A 15001-nucleotide genomic window follows, 5' to 3' on the forward strand; every position below is an offset into this window, starting at 1 on the left:
ATACTACTAATAGGGAGGATGCTGAATTTTTACAGGAGAAAGCAAACAAATTGGAGGGACTGACTGCGCGGAATGCGAGAAGGCGTTTACCGCTTATGAAAATAGCATCTGTCCCCAAGTCAATCAATAAAGAGGAATTGCTGGAGTATATTAAGGATCAGAATACATACTTTTTAACTAAGTTTACGATGGAGGAACTTCGAGAGAAAGTTGCCGTTCGGTTTTCAGTAAAACAGAGAGATAATGATTACTTATCATGGGTGATAGAGGTGGCACCAGAGATTAGAACTGAAATCAAAAAAGAGGGACTACTATATATACAGTGGAAGACATGTTATGTATATGACTTCATACCAGTTCGACAATGTTACAAATGTTTAAGCTTCGGACATCTGGCGATTAACTGTTCTGCAAAAAATAAAGTCTGTAGCCATTGTGGAGATAATCATTTATTTCAAGAATGCACTAAGAAAAGTGAAAAACCGAAATGTTCCAACTGTATAAGAGAAGGCTTTGTTGAGCACGAGCACAACACCCTGGACAAAGAGTGTCCTTTGTATTTAAAGGCCAAGGCATTGTATGTCAAAACCGCGGACTACTTGCCGTAGTGTTCCTTGTCCAGTTCAACTTTTCTTTTAAGTTCGCGCGTTAATGTTAGTCTCGTGAGTTCGTGATGATGTTACAATGGTATTAGTGCCGCTGGCACGGATTGGGTTTGTCGGTGCAACCTTGCTGCATCTTGTTTCGCCCTCTCGCGTTTGTTTGTATTGTCGCGTTCGCACTACAGCAGGTAGTTTCTCTGTAGTGCTGCAGCAAGATGGCTGCATTGCTTGTTTGTTTCCGTGTTTGTTTTTGTTGTTTTTTTGTTTCTCTCAATTCATTTGTGTTCTTTGTAACCCAGGATTTCTCTGTAATGGTTATGATCCTGTAGTGCTTAAGCAGAGCAGGACATTGTACTTAGTGTTATTGTACAATAAAGATAATGAATGAATGAATGAATGAATATACATTAAACATTAATGATGATAATCCACAACCTTGTCTGTGGCTAGTTTTTAAATTTAAAAAAGTAAATTTAAAATTATGCCATTTGACAAAATATTTAAAAATGAAACTTTAGGTAAACAACGTCACTTCAGCATGAGCAACATCACCAAGCTGAAATCGATAAAACACTTTTTCATAGCTAATAACTAACTAATTAAGTAGACTATACTTTCCATAGGAACATAAAAAGAAAATAAAATTTTGCCTCCATTAGACAAAAGCAGCAGGAGTTATAGAGAATTCACACACAGACAATGGTTTTTATATCATTAAATACAATAAATAGGCTTAATTTTAACAGTAAAGATGAGTTTTTAAAAAAAATTGTAAATTTCAATAATAAGTAAAATTGTCAGTAAGCATGACCTGTTCATAATATGACACGACACCCTCAAGTTCTGCACTCTAAAATTTAACAGCATCAATGCCCCTTGTACACAAGTTAAAATACCTAATTTAGTTTCTTAATCTCCACCCCACCCTGAGAGATACTCTTTTCACACACACAGATGCATAAGCAGAATTCTTTTCTTATTTTTTTTTTACTTTTCTGTGTTCATCAGGTGTCAAAATGTCAACATTTACAAACCACCAGAAAGTCAAATTGTGATGATTACAGTACCTTTCTGTGTTATGATATAACAGCTGGAAATATACAAGAAAAACACCTTGACTATCTCAGTCATATTGTTCATTCAGTAGCAATAGTTTCTGTTAGTGCATTGTCGATAATACTCAACTGATAATGTTTGGTAATCCCAATTGCTACACTACCTTCATTAATGCAATAATGATGATGTGCACCAAAAATTCCATAATTTATTTACCTTGCGCTTGAATGGCCTTATCCCCACATGCGTCTTTAGATGAAATGCTAAATTGTTTTTAGAGACGAATGTCTTCTTGCATAGTCGGCATTCGAACTTTCCATCTCTTCTTCTGAAATCATAGCCGTCTATAAAATTATACCAAATATTAAAATTACACTTTAAATACATAATAACTCCTTCTGCATTTGTTACCTTCTTCCCAAAATTCTGACGTATCTCTGTCACCTAATGGAAAATTAGTCGGACCACAGGCCGCCAGAGCATTTGCAAAGTGTATGGCTATGTCACTCCCGTTAGATATTTCGCCTAAACAATATAAAAAGTATAATTTTTCATTCGACAATACAATAATAGAAATGTTGTTTAGTAATCGAGCATACAAAATGTTACTTTTCAGTGACTATGCAACTCCAATTATGAGATTTACACATACGTTGTGGCATCAACTCCACTTCTTCTCCAATCCTCTCGTTGGAATCAAGAAACGCTAAAGAATTTTCTGTATTTTGTAACATATATTCAGGTTCATCTTCTATTTCTACTTCAGATTTAACAACTGTAAATTATATAAAAACAATTACTACTTTTAAAAAAAGGAAAGGAACGACACACTCAAATTAAGCAGTGTTCAGACAGGCTCTGCTTTGTTATTTTGTTACATCTAGCGATGAAAGAAAGAGCTATTTGTAATGCCTTCTTTGATTGGCCAGCCATAACATAACAACAAAAGAAAAGCCCATCTGAATGCAGCTTTACTTACTTGAAGTATATGTGTTACCTTCTGTGCAATTTTGACATATTGAAACAGAACTGTTTTCGTTTAACGGACTTAAAGAAATGGGTTCCGCGTGAACCAAATTGCCAGATATCAAAGCATCATCAAAAGAATTCTGTCTTTCTCGCTACAATTACAAACAAACAAAAGTCCCCATATAATTATTTAATTAATCAGCAAAGTTATCCAAACATACAGTTTATAAAAATTTTGTTTAGACATCAAACAAAAGCTCAGTATTTATTTCCAAACATTTTTATATAGGTAAACCACCAAATTTCTGGCACCCTGGAAAGCCTTTCCAGATTAACTATTTTTCTGGATCAACCATAGTCATGTTTAAGCAAAGTAAACTAAGGATATATTGCAAAACTGTAGTATCACTACCAACAAGTCCAGTGTAAGTAATGTAAATAAGCATGCCCTACATACAATGCCGCCTGTGATGTCTGGTAAACTAGTCCAGCAGCTGCAAGAATTTTGAGTTTCCTCACATAATTTTGTCTGGAATAGAGACAGGTCAAACTATTGGTTGTCAGAAATTTGGTGGAGTGACTGTATTAAAAGATGTAAATAGTGACAACTTATTTTTAAAAAAAGCAGCTAAATATTTTAAGACCATAATATGGTTTTACATCACACTATATTATTAAAATCATTCCAATATTTGTGGAAAATCAGCACAATAAATTCAAATTTTGAAAGGAAGTGCAATTATGCTTAAATTACTGATGCCTTACAGAAGTATTTCCCAAAGTTTTCACACCTCCTCTTATATTTGATGAGTACTTATCACAACATGAGTAAGAGAATTCATACTAAATACAAATTTATTGGAAAATATGCATTTAAATTAATTCATTCCTACAGAATTTTTACTTAATAGTGATTCTAAGCATAGGTTGTGTGAGGGGACCAGAATGAAGATAGGATTGTAGGATGGCTTCCAACAGACTTTTGTACAGATGCAGCTATTTTGTAGTGATAAATGTAGACATAAAAAATGCACCTTGTGGACACTATCTTCACCAGGATGAAGGGATAATACTACATAATGGTGGCATCTACAAAAGTGTACAGAAACCATCTGACAATCCTGTGCCTAGGGTGGTACATATCTGATAATCTGATAATTTAAACTTACTGTACTACAACACATTCAGAAATACTAACTTATAGGATTGTATCAGCAATGGCATTCAAGGAGGATGCACAAATAAACCAATGTGTCAAGACAGACAAAAGTTATTTCAATTATGCTGCTGCTTGGCATCACAAAAGTAAGAGACGTGGCCATGCTATATACATTAAATCAAAATTATATACAGTAGAAACCCAATGCATAGCAAATGAACACCCACACTGCTGTGAATAATCGGGCTACAATTTGGAAATAATAATTATGAATTATAAATGAATTTGGCGCTAGAAGGAGGCATTAGGCCCCATCTTGAGTCATGCTTCGGGCTGATTCTTTTTTTCCAGTTTATTCTAAATTAATTAATTAAATATTACATCAAATAATTAATGTTTTAAAAATACTTACGATATTCTGAGTGATGCTTCTCCGCCGAAAATTAGTTTTGCTAGCCACGTTAATGGAAACAATTTTTCTTTTCCTGCCTCTCTTCCTTAATTTTGGACCTTTGTCGTAAGTCTGAAATTCTTCTTTTGGATCCTTTGTAACTTCCGGAATGTCTGCTGCAATTATTTCTAAAGAATCGTGCTCGGTAGACTCTGTGTTAAATTCTGTCCCCTTTGCATCACTTACTTGACACACTGGATGAATATTTATGGGTGTAATTTCATCCATTTCTTCCACATTTGGTGGAGATAAGATTTCTGGAACAATATATGTAATCATGTCTGAATATTCCTGTGGAAAAATTGTCAAGTTCATGTCTTTGGCAACTTCCATTAATCCCCGAATCTTAAGATTTTGTGCAATTCGTAAAATATTCGTCAGGGAATGAGAGAAAACATCAACTTCACCGCTATATATAAAGTCCACAATTGCTTTCATTTCCTCAAATTTTGCACCTCTGATAGAAAAGGTGGAGTCTTGAGGCGCTTCCTCCAAAAAATATTTCTCAAGGTAAGTACTACTCGATGACAAGACTACTTTGTGGGCCTTGAGACTCATACCATCACAGCATAACGTCACATCTACAAATCTCTCACTCAGGAGATATTGCTGGAACATAGTTAACGAATTCGACTGATGATTTATCCACTTTAATCGTATCTGGGTCCCCATTTTTTATCTGAAAAGATCCAAAATATTATAATTTCTTTGACCAATTTAAACAAACAGTTTAAAAATACAAAGTACTGATACAAAGCATTCCCAATACAAGCAACGGCAGGAATATAATTGACTCATGCAACATAATCTATAACCTCTGTTGAATGCACAAGGTATAATCATTATAAACAAATCTGCTTTGAATAAAATTTCAACTCAACCTCACAGTTTATACAATTGCTGCAGGGAGGATTAGATAACTACCACCTATATACAAAGCTATATTGCACTCTCCTTACAATCCTCTGACATAATCATATAAAGATCACCAAATGCATATGGTTGCTAACAGTTCTATTACTAGTATGGTCCATGTTAGCGAGTCTAATTTATCTGCTCATCCAAATGTCTTAAATTTAGCCTGTATTTTTGTTTGTATTTTATTGCAAGGTTTTTAATCAACATTATTCAACTGACATTTTTCTATTTAATTTATGTGAGGGTTAGATGAGTAAGATTTTTAAGCTGTTAAGAAAATAAACGAGGGGTTGTGGAGGAGAGGCAGACAATGATTCAGAAAAGCAGAAAAAGACAATTGTGGAAAATGTTGAACGTCGCAAGAATTAAAAGAGTTTTCACCTATTTTGCCAAAAATTGGATCATAATTGTACTATATCTTCCATTGTTATTCTTTTTCTTACATATACAGTAGAGCATCGATTATCCGACCCCCAATTAACCGACTTATCGGTTAACCGACCGCGTTCTAGTCGGCAAATTCAAATGTCCGCTAGTGATGTGGCGCTACAATATTTAGTTATGTCTTGGCTACCTTAATATTATTTCTGTTAAATTTTTGCATGTTTTAGCTGGCAGCACTTGCTCGACCATGAAAGGGAGGCTAGTATTTAAACCAGGCCTAATACACTATACTAATAATGTATTTTTTCATACTTTTCGATTATCCGACCAACCCCAGTCCCCAATTAAGTCAGATAATCGATGCTCTACTGTACATCATAATTTCTTAATTATTATTAAAACAGTTCATTACATTTTGTGCTATAATTTCATACTTGTTAAGTTTTAATTTAGATCTGTTTTGTCTTATGCTTCCTAAAAAATTCCTTACATAAAACTAAAAATAATCAATTCCTTTATAACTTACTTCAGTTTTTAGTTTATATTGTTAATCATTATAGGCAGTTCTCATTTGACAACCAAGTTCCATTCTTACGACTAGGTCGTTAAGTAAATTGTCAATAAACAAGGAGCTTAATTATTTTTATTTATTTTGGAAAGGAAATGTCTAAAGCTGTGATTCCCAAAGTGGGCAGTGAGTAAATCTATAGCAGTGGCTCTCAACCTTTCTGACATCCTGGAACACCATTCATACATTTTTTATTGAACAGGACATTAGCATCAATATACTCAAAAAACTATAAGCAATTGCATGTTTATTATTCTGACAAAAAAATAAAGCAACAAACTAATAAACTTTATTGTATTGAATAAAATAGCAAAGTGTAACTGCCTATTACAATATACTTTATAAATATAAAGTATATTGGAAAAAATTTGTAATAAAAACTTTAAAGCCTTTTTTGTGGAACACTCAAGGCAAGTTTACAAAACACCTGTGTTCTATAGAACATCATTGTTCTAGAGCAGTGATTCTCAACCTTTTTTTTGTCACGGTACACTTTTAATAATTTAAAAATTTGGCAGCACACGCGGTTACTTCAGTAAATACCGCAGGACAACCAGTGACATCATAACAGTGATTTTTAAAAAAATCACTGTTATGATGTCACCGGTTGGTTATTTACGTCACATTTTCTAAATGCCTTGGTAACTACAGGCAGTTACCGGTAATACCGGGTGCAATTTCCAAATGCACCCTAGGAAGGTAAAACTAATTGAACTCCTTGTCTGACGTCACTTATGTATGAGTATTTGCAGTGGTGGCACAGTTCAGAAATTTCACGACAAACTAAAGTGCCACGGCACAGTGGTTGAGAATCACTGTTCTAGAGGGTCAAAAAGAAGCAAGTGGGCAACAAGAAAGCACTGGAGGCAGGATAATAAAGAGTGATCATAGGTAGAGGTTGGGGTCACCAACAACCTCTTCCTTTCTTCTGTTAGAATAGGTAAGCAGAAACATTGCATTTGATGGTTTCCAGATGTGGAGAACAATGTACAGTAAGGACACAAAGTGTAAGGTTCATAGAAAAGTTTTTCTATTTCCAAGCCTTTCTCAAAAGGGAAAATGAGGTAGGGGTGTTAAATATTAGAAAAAAAGCATGGCAACATGACAGAAATTTAGGGGGACTATATCTTGCAAAGGGTTGCTCCTAGAGGTATGGTTCCATTGACTATTTTGTACCTATCAGTATGCTCTACAACCCTGTTAAGGTCCCAAATGTATCACTCAGAGCTTGAATTGAACCCACAATTTGGGTATTATTAATAATATACATAATATTGAAGTTTTCTGAATTTCCGTCGAATGATAAAATTTTTGTATAAATTAAAAGACACAGTCGTTTCTAAAAATTCTTTAGACGATCACCATTTTATTTTCTTTCTCGTTCTAGAACAAACTGGATGGATAAGTAGCCTCAAAAGAAAGGTCAAGTCGTCAACAGTTTGTTCTAGAACAAGAAAGAAAATAAAATGGTGATCGTCTAAAGAATTTTTAGAAACGACTGTGTCTTTTAATTTATACAATATACATAATATTGTATTTGAAATAGGAAAGGAAATGAATAATAAATTACCATATTTGGATATAATGCTAACTAGAACTGACAATAAATTTCATAATAAAAGGTATATTAAAGAAAGCAATGTATTTAAAATAATAAATTATACTGCAAGCCTACCATTGCATATAAAAAGAAACACATTCAATATGTATATAAGTAAATTTATAAATAAAACAACCAAATTAGATGACCGGAAAACAGAAACAGAAAATGTAGTAAATATATATCTACTTAATAATTACCCAAAATAAATATTAGATAACTGGTTAAAAACTTTTCTTGTTAAATCTAAGAATAAAATAGCTGATTATAATATGAAATATGTAATTATTATAGTAACACCAGACCTGAAAATGAAAATAGGCTCCATGTTAACTAAAATTGAACAACCTTCAGATGCAATTGATATTTTGCAAAAAAATGGAGTGATCTATACTTTTAATTGTAATTGAAACCCTCATTATACTTATGTGGAAGAAACCAGAAGAACTTTGGGTACTTGATTATCGGAACACACACCATCAATTAAATACGGTTACGTAGACTCGGAGGTGGCTATGCACTGCAAAGAGTAGGGTTATGAAATAAGTAAAACGTCAATTAAAATATTAAAGAATGAAAATTATCTAATAGGCAGACAATACTACAAACACTTAAGAATATAAGATGTTGTATATATAAACAACACTACTGAACCCAATATAATATATTACTAAAGCCAACGGGCTATATAATGGCTGATATATAGGACGAGGGTGCTTGATGCATCCCCAGACGGCACCATAGTAACTGACAATAGTTATAGTGTAATGTTATATATATATTGGAAAATGAAATTGAACCAAAGGACCAGGTAGCATAATTGGGAATGCATCTGCACAGTAAGCAAGCATTGTAGGTTCAAGTCCAGCTCCGGGCAAATTCTTTTCATCCAGTTTAATCTAAATTATTTAATTAAAATTATAATTATTAAATTTATTAACAGATAGCACCTAATCCTCCCTCTAGTATCAAATTGTTTTGTAATTTATTATTATTAGAGATTGATGATAAATATAGAATAAATAATAATTAAGAAAGAGAAATATGTAAATCCTGATTGTCATTTTTTACCCAATGGGGAAGTGGCAACAATAATCGTACTACACTGCAAGTTGAACTGTAAACATGACTGTTACTATCAACTGGTTTCTTTTTACACATTGTAGGTGAGTGTCTTCCTTCTTAAAAATGTAATATAATTTTAAAATTTTTGTAATTGGACTTAAATTTTATTAATTTAGGCCTGTTCGTAATTTAATTTTCACAGTACTGTACAGTGTGGTAGAAATAAATCTGAAACAGGTCAGTTCATAAACCCGTATTTTTTTTTCAACTATTCTTTGATGTTACCAGTAGCAGTGTGATAAGACTCTGTTATCTCTACCATTGTAATTTTTGAGATATTACTTTCAACCAAACACAAACATTTTGGCCACATTTAGAGATCTTCATCGTGATATAATGGTTCTCTTACCCGAAGAAGGATCCTAAACGTGGCTGAAAGCATTTTGCGTCTAGTGTTAATATTAAAATTCAAGTGCCAGAGGAAGTACGAGTGGTGTCTTTTTGCTTTTAGAAATACAATCAGCAAAAATTATAAAATGATGCACCAAAAAATTAAGGCCGATTCATAAAAAGCAACATTCAAATCAGTATTTTAATCATCGAATCCTTCAAATGAGATTCCAATGAACAAATTTATAAACAAAATATGTAGTTTTGGAAACACTTCTCATAGTGAATACTAACTGACTATGAGAACGAGAATGAGACTAAGACTAAGAAAGGGTTATTCCTGGTACCAGATGGCCAATTGTAACTCCAAACAGCCATTAAACAGGTAAATCATTAAGTGAGGAGTGACAGTAATTTTTCATATCTAAAAATTTATTGTACTATTTTTAAGAACTATGTGAGGAATAATTCAATAAAACTTGACTAAATATATTAAATAAAATATCAAACTTTAGAAATTGTGAATGAAATTAATTAAAAAATTTACTGTACTATTTAAACCTTCTATTGATGACAGAACAGATTGGCAAAATGGACACATTATCTAGGTGCTGGTGATTAATCTGTCAATACAAAACATATACATCAATAAAAATACTATAAAGTCATCTATGATGCCTACTCTTAATGCAATCACTGCCGGTTAGGCTTTAGAGTGATCTTTGCCGTGACACATCCGTTGCCGGAAATATTCAAAGACTACTTTATAAAATATTTTCGGTAATCTTTGCCTTTATCAGAAACTTAACTATACGGACAATTCTGTTACTATTGAATTAAATATTTAAAATTGTAACCTTCTATTCCCTAGATTTGACTTGATAATTATGAAAAATAAATTATTATCCAGAGAGTACATGGATGCCCATGCATTCGTGTACTGTCTTCCTTCAGAATAGTTAAATAAACTAAATTAAAAATTAGTTACTGATTATTACACTTGGTACATGATGGATGATAAAGTTCTAATCATCTATCTTTATGTCATACTTTGTAATTTAGTTAATAATTTGATCATCATCTAAAAATCAACTTGTAAGCTATTCAATTATCAGACATTGCTTCTTTGTTTATATCTATGTTAATAGCAAATGTTTTAAAAATGTAGATTTATAAGATTTGTGGCTTAAAATATCTCTTTTATGCTCCTTATCAATTTATTATATCTGTCAACATCTTTCCCACTCTCAATCTCCCATCTTTCTACACCACTCAATTCCATTTCTTCATTGCTCTTCCTTTTTAGACTCTATTATTCTAGATGCTTATTCTCCAGTTATAAGGGTATCAACATGAGTATGTTTAGCTGAATGAGTTCGTACACATGGTAATCCACACTTTCTCCTATTCAGCCACGTGCTAAGCCAAAATTTTTGATATTGATATCGACGTTAGGCTTGATATCAGGATTCGATAAACACTCAAACATTTCTGACTCCACGTAGACCTTCAATGGGTAGTACGGCAGTTCCACCGAACTCGACCAACTTCATAAAATTAATAAAGGTTCTTAAAGTGAAAACATTCCATGGAGTTTTTTAACTTTACAGCCCTTTTATATTAAATCATGTCACCAATGAAACATTTTTGCTTTAAGAACTATTTTTAATTTTAAAAATTTGTTCAAGTTCAACAGAATTACCACACTGCACAGCAAAAGTCCCTATACAGGTCAAAAATGTTTGCATGTCTATTGGAATCATGAGCCAGAGTAAGTATTGAAGTTTTATTTCAGATACATTAAAGCAACTCCAGCAAGATAAGTTTAATAAACAAAAACATTTTGACTTAATTTCATACTTCTTTGTGAAACACTTTACAAGTAGTCCACCAATAATCAGGTGATGAGGACAACAGAGCCATAAATTCTGTCCAATCAGGAGAAGACAACTATAAAATTTAAAAAGCTTTCATTTTGACAGTATATTCCAACTGTGAATGTCGTATGTCAGATGGTCATAATTCAAAATTACCAAAAATGTGACTGCCACGCAACAGACAATGATTCTCCATCTTTGTACTTGGTGCAGCCTCATCCTTTCGTTGCTTTGAACATCTCTAGTATTTCTAATGCTTTTATGTGATCCTCGTTAGTCTTTTCAGATCAATTTTACTTCCTCCAGTTTTGCCTTCACTCCAATGTTGTGTTTATGTTCCTTATGGAAAGGGTCCCAGAGTGTCTGGGAAGTCAATTACAGTCTTATCCAAACAAAACCTCAGCTAAAGCTGAATGTGCAAAATCTAATGACCCATAGAAATTTATTATTTCTTCCGACTGGAACTGCTGTAAAAATTGATAATACACTGACCTTTGGACTGTTTCCAGCAATGCCATCAATATAAACATAAAAATTGGCAACATTGCCAGAAGGTCAGTGTATTATCAATCTGATGACCTGATGTTGTAGTTAAGTCGCATTCATTCACCTTCAAACAACTGATTGAAGTGACATATTTATGCAGTTAAGATAAGTATGAAGCACATCAGACTTTAAGTATTGTTTGGCTATTTAAAAAAAGTAGGCAATTGAAACAAAAGTGATTTAACTGTCGTTACATTATACATAACTTTATCTACTTTCCAACATAATTGTCCTGCAAATTGAAGTACAGTAGAGCTCCCTATAACACGGTAGATACGTTCTGTGTTGTACGAGTCACTTAGATTTTACAAATACACGAGCCGTTCACAGCCCAGCACTTGTGCAGTTTAGGGGGTACGGATGTTTGAAAGGTTTTTTTTTCCATAAAATTAATTGATTCTAGACTAATTTGACTCGAACATTTCCAAAACATATATAATTTTTTGGGGATAATCCATATAAACTATGCTATAAACAAAAAATTGCAGGAATACTTACTGAGTGCGCACTGTTCAAAGACACCATTGCTTAAGCTTGTTTTCATTGTGGAGTGGCTCATCGAACGGCAGATGTATTTCCTGATAATTTATTCTTTCCATGAAAAATTCACTAAACTTTGGAGACATCATTAATAGAAATATCATTTTTATGGCTGTTGAATAAAAAATGTTTTTAGTAGGTCTGCTGCTCGTTTAAACTCAACGATTTGTGCAATGTCCACTATTGGTCCAGATTTGACCAATCCTGTCGAGACACGAGTCAGCCATGACAATCTGTCTCATTCTTTTACCATGTTATACGAGCATCTTTTAGCAGATTATATGAACACGATCACAATTTTTCCGCCATGTTATATGAATCCATCTTATATGGAATGTTATAGGGGGGTCTACTGTACTTATATCTTAGAACTATATTCAAGATACCCTGTTCCTAGATTCCCACAGACTGAGACTCAAACTATTTCTGGACTCAAACTATTCTCGCATTCAAAAACCTAATTATTGATCATATTTCACGACTGACAAGCTGCTTGATCGTTTTGAACATTATAACCAATGCTTAGTGATCCTCAACGTGAACAAGAAAAACAAATATGGCTCTTGAGTGGAAGAAGTAACTATGAATGTGCAACATTGACACTACCAAAATGCATGATAGATATACACAAATGATACTTACTTTCTGGATGTCTCTCATAAGTTGTTCTTTTCATTCAAACTAACAATCTAATTTTATCAAGTTTTAAAAGTTTATATCATATACACAGCCCTCACATTTAATCTTTTTCTATGGGTTATTGTAACTCTTTCTAAACATTTACAGTTAGAAAATTCTTGTGACATCTCTATCATAGAAGTCTTGTTATGGAGAAGATTAAATACCAGGGCCATGTATGACAGTATAAAAATTTCTACCATACAATATTAATATGATGTTTTTATACAATTTATAGAATTTTTTATCATTTATAAAATTCTGGAATTTTGAATGTATATACATAAACAGTAAATGCGCATGCATTGTAACTTATAAATTTGTAAAAGGTATCGTAGAATGCTTTGACAATCCAAATAGGATGTTAATAATTTTTGTTAATTCAGTGAGTAGACCTGGCACTGGCATGTAAAATAAGCTAAAAACATTGGTCAATTGATTAAAATATTTGCTGGGAAAGTAGATGATGTTATTGTTCGTATAAAAGTTATTCACAATTAGAAGAAACAATGGCTATACTATAGATTACCACTTATGGAATTTCGGGATTTTGAGTATATATTTGAACTGTGGGGACTGAGATGAGTTCAACAATACCCTACTTTTGGACCAAAGGAGACGAAAAATAAGAAAGTTATAATATTTACGATTTCTTGCGTTTCACAGTGCATTCCACGCCATTTCAGATTTTTCCACAGCCTAGCGGTGACAGTCATCTCCCAGAGGGATAGGTTAGGTTTGTTGGACAAGCTGCAATAGCGGCGTGTAGTACTAGCCAACCATGAGTGATAGTGAGCAAGTTGGTGGATGAGGGGCCGCATAGGCCCCGAGGTCAAGGAGCACGAGGGTGTGCAAAAAGGATCGACATCTGCCTCTGTTGAAGGTATATATGGCTGACTTGCCAGATTGCCTGTTAAACACGTGATAGGCTTAGTGGAGAGAGTGATGAGACTCCCAATCATCATGCGATTGCCAGTAGAAAGTATAATGTTTTTATTTTTTGTCTCCGGTCCAAAAGTAAGATATCATTGAACTCATCTCAGTCCCCTCAGTTCAGAAATATACTCGAAGTCCCGAAATTCCATACATGGTAGTCTATAGTATCCCCAAAACAATACCTCACATCTTTTCCTTTTTCAATAACTTAGAAATGCAAGTATTTACGGCAGAATGTACCTTCTATTTGAGGCTATTCATATGCCTTGAAAACATGCAAAAATATTCTAGAAATACAGCACAATCGTAAAATCTATTTTTTTATATTATTATTGTCCTGGCTATTGTATTTATTAAATATTTGTTAGTTATTATCTCTTGTGTTTTATCTAATTCACAGCTGACATGCAAAGTAATAAACACACCCACTCAAAATCTCCTTTTTCCTAAAAGCTAGATTCATACAAAAAGTTGGAAGTTTCTGACATGCAGAAGCATTCTATATTTAGTAAGTGGAATTATGCCAATTTCAAGGACGACGATTCTCTTTCAGTGGCATAGAAGTCCTTTTTCAAATATCGTTTGTGTGTATGAAGACTGTATGAAAAATACTGTATACATTTTTGTTTTTGTTTTTAATAATTTCAAGTCTATTGGTTCAATGGTATGTTTAATTATTTTATATCTAATGTATATCTAATCCATTTAACTGTTTGTATTTTTAATTTTATTTTTGTGTAATCATATTTTTAATATCTATATCGTTATATATTTTTTTACAATATGTTAACATTCATTTTTAATATTTGTATTTAAATTCTATGCAGGGTTGCTAAGATTTAAATTTTAAAAAAAAAGCCAACTAAGGTAAAAAAAAAAGCCAGAAAAAAGCCAAAATTTATTATTTATCTTATATATATTATACTTTAAATATACTTGAAAAACTATTTTATTACATTAATACTTCTTCCCTAAAAAGCATATCTTCATGACTAAGAGAAGAAATTGAATCAGGGGAATACAGTTTCTCAGAAGTAAAATACTCTAACATTTTATGTGAAGGGACAAATTCTTTGCAACATATATTTGAGAACAAAAGTTGTGACCTAATCCTAATAATTGCATCTAGAAGAGAAAGTTGCATTCTATTCCTTGCCTTATTCTTAAAGTGAGTTAAAAGTGAAAACACCCTCTCTACTGTAGCATTGCTAATGGGTGTTATTAGGCAATTGAGGGCATAAATCACAAGTTCTTTGAATTGG

General features: G+C 32.9%; 1 protein-coding gene across 1 annotated transcript in view; it reads right to left on the bottom strand.

Annotated features, from left to right (window-relative positions):
* LOC136970858 (zinc finger and BTB domain-containing protein 26-like) overlaps positions 1-15001 on the bottom strand; it is a 33324-nt gene that overhangs the window by 5484 nt on the left and 12839 nt on the right. Inside the window, exons 2-6 of the mRNA XM_067265355.1 lie at positions 4199-4916; positions 2638-2779; positions 2311-2433; positions 2070-2183; positions 1875-2002 (exon numbers count right to left, since the gene is read on the bottom strand). Of these exons, the coding sequence (XP_067121456.1) occupies positions 1875-2002; positions 2070-2183; positions 2311-2433; positions 2638-2779; positions 4199-4909 (1218 nt within the window). The 5' untranslated portion in view covers positions 4910-4916. The remainder of the gene's footprint in view (positions 1-1874; positions 2003-2069; positions 2184-2310; positions 2434-2637; positions 2780-4198; positions 4917-15001) is intronic.

The sequence above is a fragment of the Centruroides vittatus genome, unplaced genomic scaffold (genome assembly GCF_030686945.1).
Source record: "Centruroides vittatus isolate TY-2023 unplaced genomic scaffold, ASM3068694v2 contig_221, whole genome shotgun sequence".
NCBI classification, from domain to species: Eukaryota; Metazoa; Arthropoda; class Arachnida; order Scorpiones; family Buthidae; genus Centruroides; species Centruroides vittatus.